Source organism: Garra rufa, chromosome 24 (assembly GCF_049309525.1).
Source record: "Garra rufa chromosome 24, GarRuf1.0, whole genome shotgun sequence".
NCBI lineage: Eukaryota > Metazoa > Chordata > Actinopteri > Cypriniformes > Cyprinidae > Garra > Garra rufa.
The window spans coordinates 31,609,822-31,634,632 of NC_133384.1; the positions used below are offsets into that span (position 1 = coordinate 31,609,822).

At 34.3% G+C, this 24,811-nt stretch overlaps 2 protein-coding genes across 2 annotated transcripts in view; one reads left to right on the forward strand and one right to left on the reverse strand.

Moving 5' to 3' along the window:
* Positions 1-783: 783 nt before the first annotated feature.
* On the forward strand, positions 784-13,893 carry rmc1 (regulator of MON1-CCZ1). The gene is made up of 20 exons (XM_073831076.1): positions 784-945; positions 1,999-2,075; positions 2,511-2,595; positions 2,683-2,739; positions 3,221-3,307; positions 3,415-3,555; positions 4,192-4,295; positions 4,432-4,521; positions 4,615-4,720; positions 5,939-6,047; positions 6,176-6,220; positions 6,317-6,370; positions 6,458-6,586; positions 6,701-6,807; positions 8,203-8,322; positions 8,469-8,546; positions 12,768-12,872; positions 12,986-13,054; positions 13,155-13,380; positions 13,464-13,893. The coding sequence occupies exons 1-20, from the start codon at positions 847-849 to the stop codon at positions 13,541-13,543; spliced, it is 1,968 nt and encodes a 655-aa protein (XP_073687177.1). The 5' UTR covers positions 784-846; the 3' UTR covers positions 13,544-13,893.
* A 118-nt stretch (positions 13,894-14,011) lies between these two features.
* LOC141300780 (melanoma receptor tyrosine-protein kinase-like) overlaps positions 14,012-24,811 on the reverse strand; it is a 40,258-nt gene continuing 29,458 nt past the window's right edge. Inside the window, exons 16-27 of the mRNA XM_073831075.1 lie at positions 24,446-24,484; positions 24,118-24,259; positions 23,918-24,040; positions 22,847-22,945; positions 22,590-22,775; positions 21,620-21,775; positions 21,405-21,480; positions 20,423-20,569; positions 20,108-20,205; positions 19,745-19,915; positions 19,576-19,645; positions 14,012-18,677 (exon numbers count right to left, since the gene is read on the reverse strand). Of these exons, the coding sequence (XP_073687176.1) occupies positions 18,379-18,677; positions 19,576-19,645; positions 19,745-19,915; positions 20,108-20,205; positions 20,423-20,569; positions 21,405-21,480; positions 21,620-21,775; positions 22,590-22,775; positions 22,847-22,945; positions 23,918-24,040; positions 24,118-24,259; positions 24,446-24,484 (1,606 nt within the window). The 3' untranslated portion in view covers positions 14,012-18,378. The remainder of the gene's footprint in view (positions 18,678-19,575; positions 19,646-19,744; positions 19,916-20,107; positions 20,206-20,422; positions 20,570-21,404; positions 21,481-21,619; positions 21,776-22,589; positions 22,776-22,846; positions 22,946-23,917; positions 24,041-24,117; positions 24,260-24,445; positions 24,485-24,811) is intronic.

Genomic DNA, 24,811 nt, shown 5'->3' on the forward strand with positions numbered 1-24,811 from the left:
GTATTAATATTTTGCAGAATCTGCAAGGTGTATGTAAACTTTTGACTTCAGCTGTATACATTTGATATGTTTAAATACTGTGTATTACAGTATCAAAGTTTAATTTTACCTGCTGAGCTGTCCTCCAGTAAAGCTCAGGTGATTCTCGTCGCTTCTGCTCAGATAATAAGGTGGAAATTTGAGAGTTCGCGCTTTATATGCTGTGTGACGTAAAAGACCGAACTGAACACGTTTATGTTCTAATTTCATGAAACGAAAAGCAGGCTGCATTTTTTAAAAATTGAGAGCCAATGAATTTGACAAGTTGCTATTTGGCGCTGCATGTGAACATTTTGGTCGTATGCTGTTTGTTAATAAAAAATATTATATGCGGAATTTCTGTTTGTTATTTGAATATGTTACACCAAATAAGTAGTTCATCTCGCGTATGAAAGCGTTGAGATGTAGTAGAAGATCTGTAGCTAGACCCTATGCTAATTCTTATCTTTTTTGTTGGAAATTCGTCTCAATATCTTTATTATTCGTCTCAATTTTTTTTATTGCTGAGGGAATGTCTGAAATGTAATTCCCATGAACATACAGATCCTTGGTGAGTTTAAAAAAAAAAAACATTAAAAAGCCATTAACCTATTATAGGATCTTGTAACTATTACTTCAGAAGTGTTAAAAAGCAATTGAATTTCCATGTATATTATTCTAGTGCAGCGCTTCCACAAAACCTGAGGTGACGTCACATGACCGGTAGAGCATCACATGACTGCTTTAGTTTTGACGGACGCGGAAGTAGAGACACAAGCTAAAGTAAAAACACAAAGCTGTGGAGTGAAGGACTCTTTATAAAACGACATGAGTGAAGAATATTATCTAGAGCTCAGTGAAAACCCCGTGCTGTTTGAGAACGCATCCAGCGTCAACAATGTGTTTTTCGACGAGGCGAATAAACAGGTGAGGACGTTTAATAATTTGAAGTAACGTTAACGTTATAAAAATATTATATGAGATGTAATGGCTGTGTCTCAAAGTCTAATGAGCTGTCTTCCTTGACAACATTTTTGGACAGCATCGGTGCATTTGCAATACTCTATGTCTCTATGGGTGACAGTCATAATGTAGATGTAGATGAATGCTTCCATAAACTTATTTACAAATGGCTAAAGTAATAGGTGAGGTGTTCAAATTCTACTTTTTAATTGACAAGAAACTTTACTTTTCCCCCATTTATTGATTAAAAGCTCTCCTGTCCTCATGTTGAGAGAAATTTACTTCTAGAATAAATGTGAACGTGCAAAAAATAATCTCACTCACTAAAAAAACAGATACAGTTTTCCTCAAAATGAATAAAAACTATGAAATTCAACGCAAACCTGTTATAATTAAATGTTAAATAATACAAATATACTGTATGTATTTAATCCCATTTTGTTAACCGATGTCTTTGCTGCCGACCTTCGATGATCCAATTCATCCATGCAAATAAGCAAAAATGACTATGACTATATCTAACATTTGTTTTGTTTTTTTATTGCTGAAGAGTTGACATTTTTTCTTCTGTGGTCTACTGCACAGACGTGAATTTATTTTTCTCTAAGCCTGAGGCTTTTGGTGTGAAAAGGCTTTTACATTTGCCAAAAATAGAACTTTTTATATTAAAAGCAAACAAGCAAACCCTGCTCAGATTTAAAAAGTAACACAAAAGTAACGTAACGCATTACTTCCCATAAAAGTAACTAAGTAACGTAATTAGTTACTTTTTTAGGGAGTAACTCTATATTGTAATGAATTACTTTTAAAAGTAACTTTCCCCAACACTGTCTATGAATACATTAATGTATTTAGGTGCATGTTAACTGTATGACTGTATTATGTGCAATAACTTTCTATCATGTATTTTAGTTACCAGGTTTTTGTTTGGGATAAAATGTGGTGATCTGTTCATATATCAAAAAGTACTGTGGCTATGCTTTTTGAATATAATAGTTGGGGTTTGTATGATTTCAGGTGTTTGCTGTACGATCTGGTGGGGCCACAGGTGTTGTGGTTAAAGGACCAGATGACAAGAGCTCAGTGGCTTTCAGGTAAGTCCCATAGACTTTCTTTATGCGTCTGTATCCTGTATGTATCATGTAAAGATCGTGTTAGTTTAGTATTATTTATATACTGTAAAGTAGTTGTCAACACATTTTTAAAGTAATTTCAATCTCATTTTATTATTATTTTAAAAGTATTTATATTTAGGTTAAATTTATTTTTATTTCAATTTTAGTTTTAGTCATTTTATTACTTACGTTTAACTTGTATTTAAATTAAATTATTGAAATAAAAATGTTTTATTTCAAATGGCTACATTTTTTTTTAAGTTTAAGGTTTTCATCTAATATTTGTATTTTTATTTTATTTTATGTCAGCTTTATTTAAATTACTTAAAATGCTTTTTAAATTTTTATTTTTTTTTTATTTTTGTTAACAACAACAACAGTGTAAACATCCATAAACTGTGTTTTGTTTGACAGAATGGATGACAAAGGAGAGGTGAAGTGTATTAAATTCTCATTGGGGAACAAAATCTTAGCTGTGCAGCGCACTACAAAATCAGTTGTAAGTATTATTTATGGTTGCTGTCCCAATAAATGTGTTTGTTGTGCACAGGTTCCCTTTAAGTGAAATTCTTTCTCTGGTTTTTAGGATTTCATAAACTTTATTCCTGACTATCCACACTTGGAATTTTCCCATGAGTGCAAGGTACATCCCTAAACAAACAGAGACTGACTATAATCAATTAAATAATTAATTTATGTACACATGTATGCATTTATAAACTATCATTCAAAAGTTTGGGGTCTGTAAGAATTTATTGATTAAGAATAAAAATGTGATAAATTGATCAAATGTGACAGTAAAAAATTCATAATGTTACAAAAGGTTTCTATAATTCTATATTTCAAATGAATATATCTATCAAAAAACTGTTAAGCAACTTTTCAACCTAATAATTTTTTCTTGATGGTGCTGAAAATTCAGCTTTGCATCATAGGAATAAATACAATTTTAAAATGCATTAAAATAGTAAACATTTCAGATTCTAAAAATGTCACAATATTTCTGCTTTTACTGATCAAATAAATTAGGCCTTAAAACATAAAAGACTTCTTTCAAAAATAATGAAAATTCTTACTGACCCCAAACTTATGAAACTTCATTTTTCTTTTTTTCTTTTTTGCAGACAAAGAATGCCAATATTCTGGGGTTTTGCTGGACCAACTGGAATGAGATTGTATTTGTAACTGACCAGGGAATAGAATTTTATCAGGTGAGGTGACACCATCAATTCAGTAATTGGTGATTGTATTTTTTGTGACAAAACAAGTCGTTTTTTCTACCAAAGCTAAACAGAATCCTTGTTTTTCCTCTGTTCAGGTGCTGCCTGATAAACGATCCCTGAAGCTCTTAAAGAGCCAGAGCATCAATGTGAACTGGTACATGTATTGCCCAGAGACAGCCGTTCTTCTCCTTTCCACCACTGTACAGGGTAATGTGCTACAGCCGTTTGCTTTCAAGGTGAGTTTAATGTCTTATTGTTTAATGTTAAAGGAACACTCCACTTTTTTTGGAAATAGGCTTATTCTCCAACTCCCCCTGAGTTAATAAGTTGAGTTTATCATCGCAAATGCTAACCTAGCTGGGAACTCATTTCAGCCGCTGCGTGATATTTCTGCACCTGCTGCATCCATATTACGGCTGCAAACTTCCTTGACTATTACGCCGGAATGGAGTGTAGTTCCTAATCTTATCGGCCTAGAAAATCGCAGCTTTACATTTTCTGCCGGTATTAGTACACAATATAACCACAGAAGAGTCAAGTTTTAAATAGGACAAATATCGAAACTCGTTGGTCATTTTTGAACGTGATGCTATTGGTCTAATAGGATTCAATGATCTATGCTAAGCTATGCTAAAAGTGATATCGCCAGAACAGGAGAACGGCTGAATGGATTTCAAAACGGCAAAACTCAAATTATTAACTTGGGGGAGTTGGAGAATGAGCCTATTTCCAAAAAAAGTGGAGTGTTCCTTTTATGAAAAGCATGCAAGATTTCCTGCTGACAGACTTTATCCACAAGAGGGCAACAGTAGCTCCGATGGTAGATTGTTAAATCAAAACATACTCTCTAATCCTGACATTGTTTTCTCTAGACTGCGACCATGTCAAAGATGTCCAAGTTTGAGATTGAACTGCCAGCGGTGCCCAAACCAGCCAAACTCAGTCTCTCTGAACGTGACATTGCTGTGGCTACAATGTAAGAGACATTTAGGAGCACTCAAACCAACACTAGACATCTAAATCTGAGCATTTAGTAGTGTATGAAATATATTACAGTTATGTGAAAAAGCAACTGTGAAGCCTAGCAGTCACACTCTTTCTCTCAACTGTAGTTATGATCAGCTCTATGTGATGTATCTGAAGCATCACTCCAGAACCACTAACAGTCCTGGAGCAGAGGTGGTCCTCTATCATCTGCCCAGGTACATTAGATAAGTTACTGTCCCATTAAAAAAAAAATCATTCTGTGAGTACAATGTTTAAATCTATTTTACCTGTTTCTTCTTTCTTTGTAGAGAAGGCACATGTAGGAAGACCCATGTGCTCAAACTAAACACCACAGGGAAGTTTGCCCTGAACGTGGTGGATAATCTAGTTGTGGTGCACCATCAGAGCACACAGGTGAGTTTGACAAGTGTTCAAGCTGTTAATTACATGATATGGATGCATTTGTAGAGTTATGACATACATAATGAACTATTCACTAACTACGTGCTTTGCTAGTCCTCTGGCATTCACATTATTTTATCTTATTATTTTATTTGAGATATTAGGGATGCACTGAGATTAAAATTCAGGTTAATATCAATCTTTATTTTGTCTGAATAAATATAATTTTTAAATAATTCAAGTGCATTAGGCATGCACAAGTAAATATCAAATATCTACCAATACACATAAATAAAAAAACTCTAAAATATACGTCCAGTGTTTCCGCCACTGAATAAAAAAAGGTAATTGTGACTTTATCTCACAATTCTGACTTTTTTCTCAGAATTGCGTGATATAAACTCACAATTGCGAGTTATAAACTCACAATTCTGAGAAAAAAGTAAATTGTGAGATATAAATTAGCAATTTTGAGAACATATCTATCTTTTTTCCCCTTTAAAATTTGTCCTAATAACTCAAAATCGTGAGTTTATATGTCACAATTCTGAGAAAAAGTTAGAATTGTAAGATATTATTGCATTTGCAAGTAAAAGTAAAAAGTCGGAATTGTGATTTCATCAATTTTGCGATATAAACTAGCAATTCTGAGATCATTTGTCTTTTTTCCCCCTTAAAATTAAACCTAATAACTCAAAATCGCAGAAAGTCAGAATTGTGAGATATAATATTGAATTTGCAAGTAAAAAGTCAGAATTGCACGTTTTTATCTTGAAATTCTGACTTTTTCTGTCAAATAGAAGTTTATTCTTCAGTTAATTCTGACCTTCTTTAAATTATTATAAATTTTGAAATATAAACTCGCAATTCTGAGAACATATCTCTTTTTCCCCACAAAATTTAACTTTATAGCTTAGTTGACTTGTAGTTTTGAATGTATTTCTCTTATGAGTTTATATCTAAAAATCTGAGAAAAGTCAGAATTTTAAGTTTATATCTCTTAATTCTGACTTTATAACTCGCAGTTGCGAGTTTATATCACACAATTCTGAGAAAAAAAATCTGAATTATGAGATTAAAAAAATTGCATAACCTTTTTTTATTTATTTAGTGGCGGAAACGGGCTTCCATACAATGTGATACCCATATAACCTTATTAACAAACCTGAAAAGATCAAATGAAGGTCTGATCTGCTTTCAGCCTTAAATGTTTGTCTTTTTGTATTTCAGACTTCACTCATTTATGATATAAAACTGAGGGAATTGGATGGTGCATTAAATGTGCATCAGCCTGTGCTTCCTGCTCTATCCATCAACCCCTACAAGATCCCTCACACAGGTGATTCCCTCATTTAGAAAGTGACACCACACTTAATGATAAACTATACCAATATTCAAAGGTTTATGTACCTGTTTGGCTTATTCTGTACGTAAAGGAACGTAATCTTTCTTTTCAAACCCTTACAGGACCTGCGGCTGCTCCAAGTCAGATCCCGGTGCCCTGTGAACTTTGTATCCTTACACATAAACTGTAAAATGTACCATATGCTCATATTTAAAATAAACCATATGTATTTGCCCTTCTCAAACTTTTCCTTAACATTCAAGACTCATCTTCCTGGAGTGTTTTCCAACCAGACATCATTATCAGTGCCAGTGAAGGTACTTTATCTAACAATGCAAATATTCAACAAATAAAATTAAATGTATGGCGTGACGGAGAGTGATTATATGTTCTCTGTTTGTCAGGATATCTGTGGTACCTCCAGGTGAAGCTCCAGCCCACACTGAATCTCCTGCAGGATAAAGGCAAACTCATGGACTTCCTGTTGCGGAGACGAGACTGCAAAATGGTCATCCTGTCTGTATGCTCACAAAGTAAGCCACAGACAGCTCTATAATGAAAAAAGAATGAAAAATAAAATACTGAATAATATATAACAGAAAATTAGATACTGGGGTAGTGTGTAATAAAAATGTCTTGTTCTTTAGTGCTTACAGGAGGAGATAAAGGGAATCTGTCTGTGGTGGCCACTGTGTTTGATAAACTCAACCAAGTGTACAAAGAGTACCTGGATGCGGAACAAGCATATACTGCGGTTAGCACAGTTTTATTACACTGATTCATATAACATAATATAATATAATATAATATAATTGTTTTTCCCCCATATAGAGTGGTGGCCAAAATTATTAGAACACTAGTATTTTCACCAGCTAAAAATGGTTTTATGTCAGTTATTTCTATCTTTTGCTGTAGTGTGTCAGTAGGAAATATCAGTTTACATTTCCAAACATTCATTTTGCCATTAATTGTAATAATCCAGTGAGATTTCTGGTTGCACAAGGAGTCTGACAAAAGCCAGTGCTCCACACAGAGATCTTATCTCATCATCATCATCATCATCATCATCCAGTCTGTATGGGATGACTTGAAGAAACAGAACAAACTGAGACAGACTAATTCCAGAAGAACTGGCAACATCTCCAAGATGCTTCAAGAGACCTACCTGCAAAGCTACCTGAGAAACTATTGCGTTAAAGCTGCTTTAAATGCAAAGGATGGTCACACCAAATGTTGTTTATAGAAGTTAATTGATACATAAAATCAATTTATGACATTATTTTTGACAGCATCCTCATTTTACAGCATTTGTACACAAGTGCCTAAAACTTTTAACAGTGCTGTAGCTTTGCAGGTAGGTGTCTTGAAGCATCTTGGAGATGTTGCCACAGTTCTTCCGGATTTTGTCTCCGTTTGTTCTGTTTCTTCATGTCATTCCAGACTGGATGATAAGATCAGATCTCTGTGTGGATCACTGGCTCTTGTCAGACAAAAATCTCACTGGATTATTACAATTAATGGCAAAATAAACATTTGGAAATGTAAACTGATATTTCCTACTGACACCCTACAGCAAAAGATAGAAATAACTCAACTAAAACCATTTTTATCTGGTGAAAATACTAGTGTTCTAATAATAATTTTGACCACCAGTGTATCTATGTGACCCTGGACCACAAAACCAGTCTTAAGTCGCTGGGGTATGTTTGTAGCAATAGCCAAAAATACATAGTATGGGTCAAAATTATTGATTTTTCTTTTATGCCAAAAATCATTAGGAAATTAAGTAAAGATAATGTTCCATGAAGATTTTTTTTGTAAAATTCCTACTATAAATATAGCAAAATGTAATTTTTGATTAGTAATATGCATTGTTAAGAACTTAATTTGAAGAATTTTAAAGGGGATTTTCTCAGCATTTTGATTTTTTTGCACCCTCAGATTCCAGATTTTCAAATAGATGTATCTCAGCCAAATATCAATAGAAAAGCTTATTTATTGAGCTTTCATATGATATATACAGCTCAGTTTTGTAAAATTTAACCTTATGACTGGTTTTGTGGTCCAGGGTCACATATATTCATGTGGTATTTTTAGAAATAGTTTTTAACTATATTTTTGTACAACTGGCCTGTTTTTCTCCCTTCAGGCTATGGAATCAGGGCCCAGTCGCTCCAGCACTGCTTACAAAAGGCCCGTCCGAACACAAGCTGTGATAGACCAGTCAGACATGTACACACACGTGCTGTCTGACTTCACTGAGAAGAAGGTAAACAAGCATGGTATTTTAAGGATGCAGTTGCTTTAACTGCATTTTTTTTCTCAGTCCTGTAGGTCTCAAATATCTCTGTCTGAAGGATTGTAATGCATGGATTATTTTGTGTTTTAATGCTATAAATTGTCTTGTTTGAACAGGGAGTGAAGCACAAGTTCATCATTGCAGTTCTCATGGAGTACATTCGCTCTCTTAACCAGTTTCAGATCCCCGTTCAGGTATGAAATAAACACAGTGAGGTCTTTAAAGGAATAGTTCAAACAAAAATGAATATTTCTGGAAAATGTATTTATCCTCACACTATCAAAGATAGATGAGATGAGTAGATGAGTTTGTTTCTTCATCAGAACAGATTTGGAGAAATGTTACATTGCAGCACTTGCTCACAAATGGATCCTCTGCAGTGAATGGGTGCCATCAGAATGAGAGTCCAAACAGCTGATAAAAACACCACAATAATCCACAAGTTATCCACACAACTCTAGTCCATCAGTTAATGTCTTGTGAATCGAAAACTGTGTGTTTTTAAGAAACAAGTAGAACAACTGTTTTCACTTGTAAACGCTGTTTGATCTGTACATATTTCTCTCTTTGTCTAAATTCAGATGAGATGCTTTTTTCCCTGGAGAGAGCAACATTATGGATATAGGATGAGAATTTTAGTTGGAAGCAATGGTTTGAAGTTTAAAAACGTCTTAATCATGGGATTTGTTTTTAACAAACGAACAGATTTTCGCTTTTCAAGACTGAAGTCATGTGGATTACTTGTAGATTATTGTAATGTTTTTATCAGCTGTTCTGACTCTCATTCTGACGACACGCATTCACTGCAGAGGATCTATTAGTGTGCAAGTGTTGTAATGCTACATTTCTCCAAATCTGTTCTGATGAAGTAACAAACTCAGCTACATCTTGAATGACCTGAGAGTAAGTAAATTGTCAGTACATTTTCTTTTTGGGTGAACATTCTTGGTCCATTTGAGCCTTTAGGATGTCTTACCTACATTCAAAGTCAAAGTACAAGCTGAAAATCTTTTGAAAGGGTCTTTAACATGTAAACACTGCAAAACAATAATCATAGGTAGTAGTTTCACAGGTTGGTATGTCTAAACAATTCATTCCACAAGTAAGCTCTGATGTAAGTAAATTATATCCCAGGTTCACCTTCTCCTGACCCAGGTGTTGGGGCTTGTTGGATGTTTTGCTAGGCATTTCAGTTGCTTAGACACATTTTGCTTTGAGCGTCTTCAGTAACTGATGATAATCTTTGCTGTGGCCTCCAGCATTGCACTTCTCCCTTCAACAACTTTTATATTGAGGGCGTACCTTAACCTATGCCTTTGAACAAAATATGTAGGAATATTACAAACAGCGGTGTAGTTCATTTGTTACCTGACATTTAGGAGACACTTCACATTTTGAGTGACTTAACACCAACCGCAGGTTCAGCCTCCTTGGAACAACCTGGGTTTCGGTGCGGTTATCACAGAACGTACAGTAGCTCAAGGCAGTAAACTTTGTTTATGAGCTTTTCAGACTTTATTTGTAGGATAGTGGAGGGAAAAAAGTGGGATAAACATTTAATAAAATGTGACCCTGGACTACAAAACCAGTCGTAAGGGTCCATTTTTGGAAACTGAGATTTATGCATCGTCTGAAAGCTGAATAAATAAGCTTTCCAATGCATATTACTAATCAAAAAATAAGTTTTGATGTATTTATGGTAGGAAATTGACAAAATATCTTTATTGAACATGATCTTAAATTGATATCTTAATGATTTTTGGCATAAAAGAAAAATTGTTTTTTTAACCCATACAATGTAATATTGGCTACAGATATACCCGTGCTACTTAAGACACAGAGTCACATATGAACATCTAGTCAGATCTACAAACAGTAATCTAGGTTCATTTACAAACCCTGGATGTGTTCAGGGAACTTGGCACCTAAAAATATATAATTTTAAGCCACTAAAAACAATAAAATTACTTGAATAAAGGCTAGGGGTCCTTAAAAAGTCTTAAATTTAGTTGTATCAAATTTAAGGCCATAAAAATCTTAATTATGATTTCAAGAGGTCTTAAATTGGGGACAAGAATTGGATATGGCTTAATGTGATGATTAAACTTCAAAAGGCTGTGATTTCATTGAATAAATATGATTTTTGGTTCAGACTTGTGCGAAAATCAACCCATATTTTTACGCAGCAAACTCACAGTTGTAAATGTGAACCGGTGGATTGATAAGACCATGCATTATAAAAATCTAAATTTCAGACAGTCAAAAATATTTATGCTATTTAATAAATATAATTATTGATTGATAATAATAGTTTAAATTAGTATCATAATTTATACTTTTATTTGTGCAGGTCCTGAAAAAGGTCTTAAAATGTCTTAAATTTAAGCTTACAAATCCTGCAGAGACCCTGTTTAAAATAAAAAATAGAAAATGTACTAAAAATATTTTCTAAAAATAACATTTTATTTGTTTGCTTGTATCTTACGTGACCATTAACCAACATCAGAGAACCGAGAACATGATAAAGTGTTGTTAAATTATTATAATATTTAAGTAAATATGTAAGTATCTACAAGTAAAACAAGTAGATATTTTACATTTTACATTTACAAAAGTGTTCCGCTAAGAAAAATTGGGAATCACTGCTCAGTGTTGTTATTGTTAACAACAACAAATAATATAATTTTCGTTAATTGAAATGAAGCTGATAAAAATAAATATTAGAGAAAAACTTGCCAACTAACTGAAATTAAATAGAAGCTGAATACCTAACATATTAAAACTAAAAAATATAAATAAAATAAATGTTTTAGGGGAAAAAAATACTGAAAATGAGAAAAGCGCATAAGAAAATTACTAAAACTAATAATCAAATTGAAATTGTAAAATTAAAGCCAATACAAAATATTAAACAAAAATATGACAAACAAAAAACAAAAACAGTTCCAGCCTTAATGTGTTACATGTAAGCAATTGTATTTTAACAAGTAATGTTAAGTTTATAACTAATATGGTATAATAAGGCTTAGAATTCACATATAAACTTTTTATATACATATATAAAGCTTTTTAAAAATATTACATTTGCATTATTTAGTAAAGAATCATAATAAAGTCAAACTGCGTAGTTGTCATAGTTGTGTTGTATGTACAGTCGTGGCCAAAAGTTTTGAGAATTACATAAATATTGGAAATTGGAAAAGTTGCTGCTTAAGTTTTTATAATAGCAATTTGCATATACTCCAGAATGTTATGAAGAGTAATCAGATGAATTGCATAGTCCTTCTTTGCCATGAAAATTAACTTAATCCCGAAAAAAAACTTTCCACTGCATTGTTAAGAAGGCTTCAGGGCGTCCAAGAAAGTCCAGCAAGCGCCAGGATCGTCTCCTAAAGAGGGGTCGGAGTGCCACCAGTGCAGAGCTTGCTCAGGAATGGCAGCAGGCAGGTGTGAGCACATCTGCACACACAGTGAGGCCAAGACTTTTGGAAGATGGCCTGGTGTCAAGAAGGGCAGCAAAGAAGCCACTTCTCTCCAAGAAAAACATCAGGGACAGATTGATCTTCTGCAAAAAGTATGACAAATAGACTGCTTAGGACTGGGGCAAAGTCATATACTCCGATGAAGCCTCTTTCCAATTGTTTGAGGCATCTGGAAAAAGGCTTGTCCGGAGAAGAAAAGGTGAGCGCTACCATCAGTCCTGTGTCATGCCAACAGTAAAGCATCCTGAGACCATTCATGTGTGGGGTTGCTTTTCATCCAAGGGAGTGGGCTCACTCACAATTTTGCCCAAAAACACAGCCATGAATAAAGAATGGTACCAAAACACCCTCCAACAGCAACTTCTTCCAACAATCCAACAACAGTTTGGTGAAGAACAATGCATTTTCCAGCACGATGGAGCACCGTGCCATAAGGCAAAAGTGATAACTAAGTGGCTCGGGGACCAAAACATTGACATTTAGGGTCCATGGCCTGGAAACTCCCCAGATCTTAATCCCATTGAGAACTTGTGGTCAATCCTCAAGAGGCGGGTGGACAAACAAAAACCCACTAATTCTGACAAACTCCAAGAAGTGATTATGAAAGAATGGGTTGCTATCAGTCAGGATTTGGCCCAGAAGTTGATTGAGAGCATGCCCAGTCGAATTGCAGAGGTCCTGAAAAAGAAGGGCCAACACTGCAAATACTGACTCTTTGCATAAATGTCATGTAATTGTCGATAAAAGCCTTTGAAACGTATGAAGTGCTTGTAATTGTATTTCAGTACATCACAGAAACAACTGAAACAAAGATCTAAAAGCAGTTGAGCAGCAAACTTTGTGAAAACTAATATTTGTGTCATTCTCAAAACTTTTGGCCACGACTGTAGTATACTGTACATTTACTCTTCTCATCTTTTTTTCCCTTTCCAGCACTATTTGTATGAGCTAGTCATCAAAACTCTGGTCCAGCACAACCTCTTCTACATGCTGCACCAGTTTCTTCAGTATCATGTTTTGAGCGACTCCAAACCACTGGTGAGCTTTACAGTTTAGTCTAACTCAATTTCTTCAACATGTACATTCCTCATGTCTGGAAAAATCTCTAAAGCTTTCCTTCAACAAGAACTTCTCCTTAATGATGTTTTCAGGCCTGTTTGCTGCTGTCTTTGGAGAGCACATATCCACCAGCTCACCAGCTCTCTCTAGACATGCTCAAGGTACGAAAACCACTTTAAACTCACATGCATCTTCAACTTTATTTTGCCTGTAACTACTGATCTAGAGAAATCCATGCATGGTTTTATGTGTGTTTTTCAGAGGCTCTCCACCGCTAATGATGAGATCGTGGAGGTTCTTCTGTCCAAGCAGCAGGTTTTAGGCGCTCTGCGTTTCATTCGAAGTGTTGGCGCCCATGATAACGTCTCCGCTAGGAAGTTTCTGGACGCAGCACGGCAAACAAATGACACTATGTTGTTCTACACCATCTTCCGCTTCTTCGAGCAGAGGAATATGAGATTGCGTGGTAATCCTGGTTTCAACCAAGGTAAGTGATTTGACTTCATTCTGATTGGAGTAGAAACATCAGCACATGAGTGGACTTCCTCTGACATCATCTTCCTGTTTCAGGAGAGCACTGTGAGGAGCATGTGGCCTACTTTAAGCAAGTGTTTGGAGAGAACGCTTTGATGAAACAAGCCACGGCTTGAAGGACTACAGTAACAGCTGGCGCAATGGTTTAACCAGGAGGAAATGGTATTGCATTGAGAAAAATGAAAACCATAAGAAGATCACATGAACACTAGAGAGAGTCTAGTGTCATAAGTAACTTAAAAAAGACACTTTACCATCTCGTATGCATGTTTGCTATTTAGTACAGATGGTTTTAGTAGGATGAAGCAGTTAACAGACCAGTATTTGAATGGAGAATTACTAATATTGTCTCTAACTAAATGGCCTGTATGTATCAATGCTGATCATGTACATGTATATATTTTAAAAAGAAATCTCTAGCTTTTACAGTGTATATATAATAAATATAATATGTACATATATGTAATATGCATTGTGAGATTTATTTTACAGAGAAGAAAGTTATGAATGAGCCAAGCGACTGGAACAAGTCAAGGCGATTGTTTTAAGTTCACTGTTTTTGGCGTGATGATAATACACGGAAATGATTCAACACTTCTACCCACAGATTCGACCCACTTCTACCAAGTATAGTGTTATAAACTTTGTAAGATGTTATCAACTTCAGAAATGCATCGTCGCAGTCTATGAAAAGGGTCCATTGTGCATTATTGATGTGCCGGTGGCTGTTTTTTAACACATAAAAGACATTTATGGCATTGGCTCCACATCACAAGACTTCATTTTCACATTTCAACACATTTTAATAACACTGCAACGTAACAAAGTGTCCATACAGATTTAAACCACGTTTTAAATCTAAAAATCCTAAAACTGACATTCACAGGTGCGTAATACAGTAGATCTCAGGAGGTTGTGCTACATTAAGTACATTTACATACTAAATGCGAACATCTACATGACATCTCACAGTGAAGTAGAACAGGTTTCACAGTCAAAACTTACATTTTAAGACTTCTTTCTAGGCAATGAAGTGGATGTGGCCAACAAATTTTTAAGTAAGTATTCAATATTAATAGGATCCTGCAGAGTTCAAATATCATAATGGCTGTTTTTTCCTGAAATTTAAAAGTAGGTTGTCTTATAAGTGCACCACTTGGGTAAATGTGTCGCAGGGGACAGAAAACAAGCAGTTCGATTTGTTAACTCAGCCATTTAAAGCAGAATGAGAAAGTATTAGAGCCTTTTAACAACAAAAAAGCTTTTAGCTCAACAGTGTTTCTTTAAATTAATATAACAGTTGTTAAATTATTTAAACCAAATGTGGACGGTCAGTTGAAAAATTAATTTGTTGGTCCATTAAGTGCAGTCCAGGGTTAAAGGGTCTGTTTGTATGACCACGGGTAGCTTTTATGTACAAAGTACACATTGTGTTTGTGGATTTTATGCGTCATAGACATAATGACATACATACAGTGCACACTGTTCTATTAACAAATGTTTCTGTTGTTATTCAGGCAGTCAATACGGTATGAGATTTTCACTCTGTGCTTGAATATTTGTATTATTTACATTCTTAATGCACACACTGCACACATATTTGCATGAATTAGTGGTGCAAGTTATTCCAAATAGAAAAAATGCCTGTTTTAGTCATCTTTCATCAAACTGTGATAACTTGCTTTGTCTCTAAAGCAACTTTCCTTTTCAACCAATATGGTAGATGGCAAGATCAGTCATCAAGAGTTCCTCCCTTCCAACCTTCTGATTCCTTTCTGGTATAAATTATTTTGCTTGAATATTCTATTTCACTGTTCAAAAGTTTGGGGTTGGTAAAATGATTTGAATCTTTTTGAATAAAGTTTCTAATGCTCACAAATGCTGCCTTTATTTGAACAGTACAATAAAAACAATAATTTTATTGCAATATAGTTTGCTATTTTAATATATACTTTAAAATGTAAATTATTCCTGTGATCAAAACGGAATTATCAGCATCTTAAGTGTCACACGATCCTTCAGTAAATCATTCAGCTCAAGAAACATTTCTAATTATTATTAATGTTGAAAACATTGATGTTTTTGTGGAAACCGCATCTTTTTTTCACATTCTTTGAATAGAAAGTTCAAAAGAACAGCATTTATTTGAAATAGAAATATTTTGTAACATCATAAATGTTTTTGCTGTCACTTTTAATCTAATATAGATAATAATAAAAAAAACAGGAAAGTTAATTGCGACTTTGTTTATGGAGTTTGATTGACAGGGAGTCTGACCAATCATAACGCAGAATCCGCCATTTTTTTCCGACAAACAATCCAGACAGGAGAAGTGGATTTACGTCGGTGGATTTGAACTTGAAAAATGGTATGTATTGACATGGTATTAACGTCTTTCCGCGATTGAAACAAAATAATTTATAGTGTTCATTCATGTTTATTTCGTGGTATATAACAATAAAGTGGAAGAAATGATCGGCTAACGTCCTGCTTGAACTGAGGCGCAACCATAGCGCAACAGCGATCTGTCAAAACACATTAAAAAGCCACAACACGGTATTTATTGTTTGAATTTCGTTCAAATAACCAATTTGAAAGCTGAGACTTTGTTTTATAGGTCAAGTAATGTCTTATGTCTTGTCTGTCAGCGCGTTGACCATTTCCTCTTTTCACCGCGATGTATTTTTCTCTGCTTGAGAACTTAATATTTGGCTTGAGAGCGCCAAAGCTTGTCTGACATTTATTAACGTAACGTTAACATTAATTAAAGGAGAAGTTCACTTCCAGAATGAACATTTTCTGATAATTTTACTCACCCCTATGTCATCCAAGATGATCATGTTTTTCTTTCTTCAGTCGCAAAGAAGTGAAGTTTTTTATTTTGAGGAAAACATTCCAGGATTTTTCTCCATATAGTGGACTTCAATGGTGGTTAATAGGTTTATGGTCCAAATTGCAGGTTTCAATGCAGCTTCAAAGGGCTCTACACAATCCCACTTGAGGAATAAGGGCCTTATCTAGAAAAACGTAAATACTTTTTTAAACACAAATGCTCTTCTTGCACTAGCTCTGCAATAGTGTCCACGACTTCACGCATTATGTAATCACTAAGGCTAGGAAATCGATTCCAAAAATAATAGATTCAGAGACGTTGGGAATCGACTCCTCATTCAGAGCCGTTTTCAGTTCAAAAAACGTATCTATGGTTATCTATGATAATATTTTAATGATTTTTATTCAAATAAATATAATTTAAGATCTCCCTGATCAAGGAAATAACATTTAGTTGTCCAGACAAGGCCCGGCACTAACAATTTTGAGTCAAAATGGTCAACTATGTTACATGTAAACCCATATAATTTGTCCGTAACAGTTTACAAGCTAAAAAAATATAATTATAATATAAATAAATATATCATGAAGCTTGGCTACTAGCAGATAGATTACACTGATGGAATTATATCAACTGAAACTAACAGTTGTTTTATTGGGAAAGCGTACTGTCAGAGCTATAGAAACGTATCAGAATTTTTACAAATTAAGCTTTATATTAAGAGAAGGCTTCTTTCTACGAATCAAAAACAAAGAATCAAAAACAACAGTGAGGAATCGATTCCAGAAGCAGGAATCAGAATCTGACTCGATTCCAAAAATGTCAGAATGGAACAGCCCTAGTAATCAACTTGAAAAAGTCATGCGCGGTTAGTTTTTCATCTGTGTTCTTTGGGTAAAAAACATGGGGTAGAGCGGAAAATTCAATCTCATTTTGTCCTCCAACTTCAAAATCGTCCAACATTGTTGTTTTACCCTTTTTATTTAAAAGGTGTTTTGAAAACACAGGGTCGGTTTTTCTGCCTACTTCATGCATGCATGACTACGTAATGCATGAGGTTGAGCTAGTGCAAGACGAGCATTTGCGGTTAAAAAAGTATTATTTCTTTTAGAAAATGACAGATTGTTTCGCTGATTAAGACTGTTATTCCTTAGCTGGGATCATGTAGCGGCCTTTGAAGCTGCAGTTTGGACCTTCAACTCGTTGGCCACCATATGTCCACTATGTGGAGAAAAATCTTGGAATGTTTTCCTCAAAAACCTTCATTTCTTTTCGACTGAAGAAAGAAAGACATGAACATCTTGGATGACACGGGGGTAAGTAAAATGTCAGGAAATGTTCATTTTGGAAGTGAACTTCGCCTTTAAGGGGGCAGGTCTTGGCGAAGGGTTAATTACGAAATGAAATATCAAAATTACCTTTTTTATTTCGTGGCAAAAAAGAAAACCAGAATTGCGTGAAATAAACCCAGAATTTAGAGAAAAGCCAGAATTGTGAGATATAAACTCAGAACTCAGAATTATGAGAAAAAAGTCTATAAAGTGTGAGATAAAAAGTTGCGTTACTTAAATTTTTAATAAATAGTCATTTATAATAAATAATAATAATTAATACAAACTAACCCCAAACGTTTTGAACGCTGTATGTGGCAGAAGTAAAATGGTGGTTGCAAGAGGCGTTTCATGTCGACTTTTCCAAGGCAAGCAGTTATTAAAACAGGTCATGTGATTATCACATGCTGCACTTATTTATGCGTTACAAATACTACCCAAGGCTACTAACTACACTACTAACATTATGAACTATTAATTGCTCAATTAAGTTTTGGATCAATAAATTAAGCTACATCAGACGACACCATCCAAAAAAAGCATGAACGATTACCCATACCATACAGAAATACTGAAATGTGCTCTAGCTTGACATTCAACACATTACTCACAGCTTCATGTCTCACGGTCACACCCCCGTTTCAAGAACAAGGTAATTATGGCAGTTGCCTTCAAGCGTATCCGGACTGACGTCCTCATTGTCTTAACGTGACTGCAGCACTAACACGTGTCGTGTGCGACTCCCAGAAGTTCAAGCAGTGCAATTTAATAATTTCGTCCCGTTGATTTAACGTACGTGAGACTGCATGGCTGTGCTGAGCCCCAGGTAGTGTAAGTTCTCCGTTGTGGGGAGGAAAAGAACGTCAGTGGTGGACGAGGGCAGGAAGTTCTGCTGGTAATCCGGGTTGTCGAGGTTGGCACACAGGGAGCGTGGTAGAGTAGCGCAGGAGGTGTTTAAGTACTCCGGCCCATCAGGTTTACAGTTGTATGTGTCTATGTATCCATTTTCTGTCTGTCCATGGGTTGGGCCCTCGTAGTTTGGGTTTATCATATTGCTTGTTGGGGTTACATCCTGGTTAATGTACTCTGTGGGAAAGAGAAGATAAAATGTGGCTATGATAAAACACTAGAACATGATTTTTTTTTTTTTAATTAGTTTGTTTTTAAAATAAATCTCATGTGTTTCCAAGGCTGCATTTATTTCATCAACAGTAAAAATAGTAATATTGTGAAATATTATTGCAATAATAATTTTAAATAATGGCTTACTATCAGAATATATTCCAATATGTAATTTATTCCTGTGATCAAATCAGAATTTTAAAAGCAAACTAAAAAATGATGAAAATAAATAATTGTGGGTTGCAGATATAAACAATATTTGGTAAGTGTGACAGTTTGTACCAGCACTGTTATTGTTAACTAATAATAAAAAAAAACTATTTAAATTATTTTCAGTAACTGTCATTTCAGAAATAAAATTTAATACAAATGTAAAAAAATAAATAGATGAGAATTTACATGAAATAAGATTAAGTTGTAATAAAATTACTAAAACTGAAAAATGTATGAAAACTATATAGACATATTTTTTAATTAAAAAAATTAAACTAAATTGAAAACATACAATATGCTGTTTATTATATAAAAAAATGATATGTTTTTATATATATGAAAATGAAGAAAAAATGTATAATTTATTTATTTCTTTATATTTATATTTGTAGGTCTTTTCATGTAGTATAATTTGTTAACAAAAAACATTAAAATATTATTGATTTTATGTTTTTATTATACTCATATTGATTTATATATACACACACACACAATAAATAATATAAAATTAAAATATATTTAAAAAATACCATAACAATACATAAATAAGACTAAAATAAAACTGATTTATTCTGACTCAGGTTTTAATAAATTATATTTATAGCTTATTAAACAAAATGACAAGCATAAGAGTAATTTATGGTAGTACCTGGCAACATGAGGTCTTTAAGCGTGGGGTCTGTAATGTAGCGTAGCATCACTCCATTTGTGTAGTTGTCCTTAAAACAATACACAGAAGGTCAATAAATCATGTCAGATGAAGTGTACTTGGCTAATAACATTATAAATGATATTGTTCCATAAAATGAGATACTGACTGCTGCATTGTGATACTGAGGCGTTGGAGGTTGTTGTGATTGGTTGAAAAATCGTTTGTTGGGCAGCAGATATTCCTCCGCATCTACCACACCATCCATATCTTCTGTACTGATCCATGACATGCAGAACTTTGAATCTGTTGGGCTGGGCTGGTACATGTGATCATCTCCCTGTGTATAATGCCAAATTAAAATACAAAATAAAATCAATGCATTATTTATATATATACAAATTGTACTGCTTCATATTTAAAGTTGAAGACCTACTTTTAGTGTTTTTTTTTTTTTTTTTTTGCAAAAATAATATCAAGGTTCAAGGTGATTTTATTTTTCATTCCTAAAAGGCCTAAAATGAATTAATACCTGAATGACAAGGTAGCGAGATGGATCTCGGGCCATTTTTGAAAACTCTGCCACAAGTTCGCGGAAGTGAGGTCTGCTGTCACCGTCAATCATCCAGCCTAGATGTAGATAGAAATTTATCTCTGGTCATTTCAACTGATGTTATGGATTACGCTATTATGTTGTCTACAAATCTATATATTTCACGTCTTTGTTTTTCTTATATTCATCTGAAATGTTTATGTAATGCATAATAAGCCATAAGATACATTATAGCTACTATTATATCCCCTTTGAATTATGATTTTCTGTTGTGTTCTCCTCTTTAGCACTCACATTTGACCATGATCATATAGACGTCTATAGTGCAGATGGACGGCTGTGGCAAACGCTCTCCCTTCTCCAGAATATCTGCAATCTCTCTGGCTGGGATTCCATCATATGGTTTGGATCCAAATGTCATCAGCTCCCACACAGTGACCCCTGAAGACGTTAAGTAAATATATAAATTAACACTTTACAATAAGGTTAAATTTGTTATTGTGATTAATATCATAAACTATCATAAACTTTTTCACATCTTTTTTTAATCTGTGTTAATGCAGACTTTACTAAGGCCATCTGATATGTACAGCAGATGAGTTTGTTTCTTCATCAAATTTAATTAGCATTACATCACTTTCTCACCAATGGATCCTCTATGGTGATTGGGTGCAGTCAGAATGAGATAAAAACATCATAATAATCCACAAGTGATCCAAACAATTTGACATTTTTAACTTAAAAAAACAAACAAAAAGCTGCACGCCTGTAAGAAACAAATCCATCATTGAGACACTTTAACTTCAAATGGTTGCTTCCGACTGAAATACTAGTCCACAATCCATAATAAAGCTTTCAACAGTGAAAAAGTTGTATCAGTAGGGACCTTTCTGGACTTTTTTTTTTTACTTTTTCACCAGGGAAAGTGTTATTATGGATTATGGACTAGTATTTCAGTCACAAGCAACAGTTTAAAGTTAAAAAGTGTCTTAATGATGGATTTGTTTCTTACAAGCGTGCAGCTTTTTGCTTCACAAGATGTTAATTGATATACTTCAGTTGTGTGGATTACTTGTGGATTATTGTGATGTTTTTATCAGCTGTTTGGACTCTCATTCTGATGGCACCCATTCACATCCATTGATGAGTAAGTCTTAAGCAAATTTACATTTTTAAGCGAACTATTCCCATCCATGATTACTTGACACACTCATCTATTCGAATTATTCTTCTATGCTAATTATTAATTAAATAATATGGAATGATGAGCACTTACCGTAACTCCAAACATCACTTTGATGAGTGTACGTCCAGTGACGAATTGACTCCAGTGCCATCCACTTTATAGGCACCTAAAAATGAGCAAAGGCAGCTAAAATAAGTCAGCTTTCTTGTAAATATCAACAAATATGTACATGAGGGAGTGCATTTCAATGTATTTCTTTTACAGTTGATCATTTTAAATCAGTGGATTGCTCATGCGTGACCTACTTTGCCTCCATCAGACTGGTATTCTTTCTCATCTGCACCCAGAAGTCTGGCCAGACCAAAGTCAGTGATCTTCACATGGTTAGGAGTCTTCACCAGCACATTCCTGGCTGCTAAATCACGATGGACCAGGTGACGCTCCTCCAAGTAGTTCATTCCCTGTTGACAAGTGCGTGCATAGATGTCAATGAATGCTGTGTGCGCCCAATCAGCTGTTTCCAAGAGACTCAGCACTTTCAGAATTGCTATCTTGTTGTTTTCAAGAAGAAATGCAGTGAATTTATTTATGAGAGTGTTGTGGGAGCAGGAGCGGGGTTTATTTATTTATACATAATATTTAACACATAAATATTTATTTATGTGCTTATTTAAATGTACGAGGTTTATGCAAGATTTATACACTGCCATTCAAATGTTTAAGGTCAGTATGATTTTGGTTAGGGAATTTATACTTAATGTTTAATACTCTTTTTCAAATAAATATTCTTTTAAACTTTGTTTATCAAAGAGTTCTGAAAAAAAAAGGTATGATGGTTTCCACAAAAATATTAAACGGCACAACTGTTTTCAACATGAATAATAATCAGAAATGTTTCTTAGGAGCAAATCAGCATATTAGAATGATTTCTAAAGGATCATGTGATACTGGAGGCTGAAGTAATGATGCTGAAAATTCAGCTTTGCATTACAGGAATAAATTAAAATTTTAAATATATTTTAAATATAAATATGCATTTAATAAATGCATTCTAGGTGAGCATAAGAGACTTCTCCCCAAAATATTATTATAAGATTATAATCCCAAACTTTTAAATGATACAAATTTTTAAAGAGCAAACATGTTCATGCATCTAAGGATTGATATGTGGAGTTATTTTCTAGGCTTTAAATAACTTGATAAATTGTGTACCAAAAAAAGACTAAAAAAGACAAAAATATTGATAGAGGAGAACATAATCAACTTTGAACTCACCTTAGCGATCTGCACACACCAGTTTAACAGAGTCTGTGAGCCGATATTGTCTTTATTCTCCCGTACATAATCCAGGAGGCAGCCGTAAGGCATGATCTGGGTTATGAGTTGGACGTTGGACGTGAGGCATATTCCCAACAGACGACAAACGTGAGGATGATCCACACCGGCCATTACATAGGCCTCCTGAAACACCAAAATACAAGTTTTAACACGGGACATTAGCTAATCATTAGTAAAAATGACATGATACCTACATCCAAAATCTCTTTGTTGGCTTTAGGAGATGCAACCTCTCTCAAAACTTTGATAGCAACAGGGATTTTCACATCCTCACCCTCTGGGATCCACAAACCCTAGAAGAAAAACAGAATAGAGAATTATTTCTATTCTGAAATATTTCTTAAACTTCCATGTTGATTGAGGAATTTGAAGTTTGCTTCTGTTCTTCTTTCACATATTTCCAGATAAAACAGTAAAGTTTTGGAGGTGGAGCAATTTTATTTATTCATGAAAGATTACTTTTTTCTTCAAAATTGCACTCTCATCTTGATGTATGAAAAATGTAAAAAGATATTTGCATCTTTAATTGTTGGGAATTGACATTATATATCATAGTAAGTGATATAGTATTATTTATGTAAGGAATAATTGACAACGGGCTGTTGAATTCTTAGAAACTATTGCACACTTGAGGTGGTGATGCAGCCACGATGCAAAGCGGGAGAAATAGAGCATGTGCTTTCTGTACATAATAAAACGTAATTTTGTGGCAAAAACATGTAAATAATGTGTAGTTTTTATCATATTGTTTCATGTATTTATTTGTTTGTTTGGCCAGTGTCATTGTGGGTTTGGTTATTTTGCTGTTTTAGGCTGTAAGGACCTTTATAATAACTGAAATCAAGTGATATAGACATGTAATGTGGTCATTTTCCCTGAAAATAATGCACACCTTAGAAAGTTCATCAGCCAATCAGATTTAAGCATTTAACCGCCCTGTAGTATAAATAGAATTGTAGTATTTAATATTTTGAATTAGCTTATTTTTTATATTGTTTATATTTTAAATTTAGATTAAGTTTTAGTAATTTTGTGTTTCTGTCATTTTTATTATACTTTATTATTTAGCATTCACTTATTTTTATTTTAGTTTTAGTCATTTTTGCACTTCAACCTAAACTTATTTTATTTCAGTTAGTTTCCATTAGTTTTTTATCTTATATTTCAACTTTATTTCAATTACCAAAAAAGTTTTAACAGTTTTAGTTTAAGGCTTTTTTAGGCCTGTTAAATTACTTTAGTGTGCTTTGCATTCCTAAAAGTACCTTAAAGACAGTGCCAAATGCTCCAGATCCAAGGACTTTTATTTTCTTCAGTTCTGTTTCCTTTAGGATACGAAGGAGAGCCTGGTTGGGTGCTTCCCCACTGGGAGTCAGCGGTTCGACCAGCTGCAAAATAATGTAAATATAATTAAATAGGGGTTTCATACATGATGTTTGACCTGTAGTACATTTTTGTGGCTTACCTCTCTCTCCTGAAGCAGGCGGCGTAAGGTCCTCTTTCGACGGATGTGTCGTCGGCGGAAGATGACGAAGATGAAAAGGAGGAGGACCATAATCAGCAACATGCCTCCGACAATGCCAGCCGCCACTACAGGCATGTGAGACCTAGAGAGGATATCAGGTCATTTACTTTCATTAAAAAAAAAACGACTCACTGGAGCTTCAAATAATCAAATTAAACCACATTCACAAGCCATTTTACTTCTATATTGTAACATATTTCTGAGTGAAACAGGATATTCAGCAAGTGAACTTTGATTTAGAAAAAAAACAACACATAAACTGCTGTACCCTTTCGGCTCACAACCATTCAGTCCTGGTCCACTGCAACTATAATAACAGAAACACTTTGATTAGTATTATATATATTATAGCAGGGCTCAAAATTAACTTTTTTACTTGGTAGCACTGGTGCTCCCAACTTCAGAAAGTTAGGAGCACAAGCAAAAATTTAGGAGCATTCACCAAAAATGAATGAGAACCACAACTACAAATTGTATATTAACAGATTTCTTTAATTAAAAAAAAAACACCAATCAACACCAGCAACAGCAGCAACAATCACTAAAGCTGGCCAGGATTTGAAATTTGGTCTTCTGGCTCTCTGTCCCTCCTCCATCCATCTCTTCACTGAGGCTGAGGCATCAAACGCTTCCA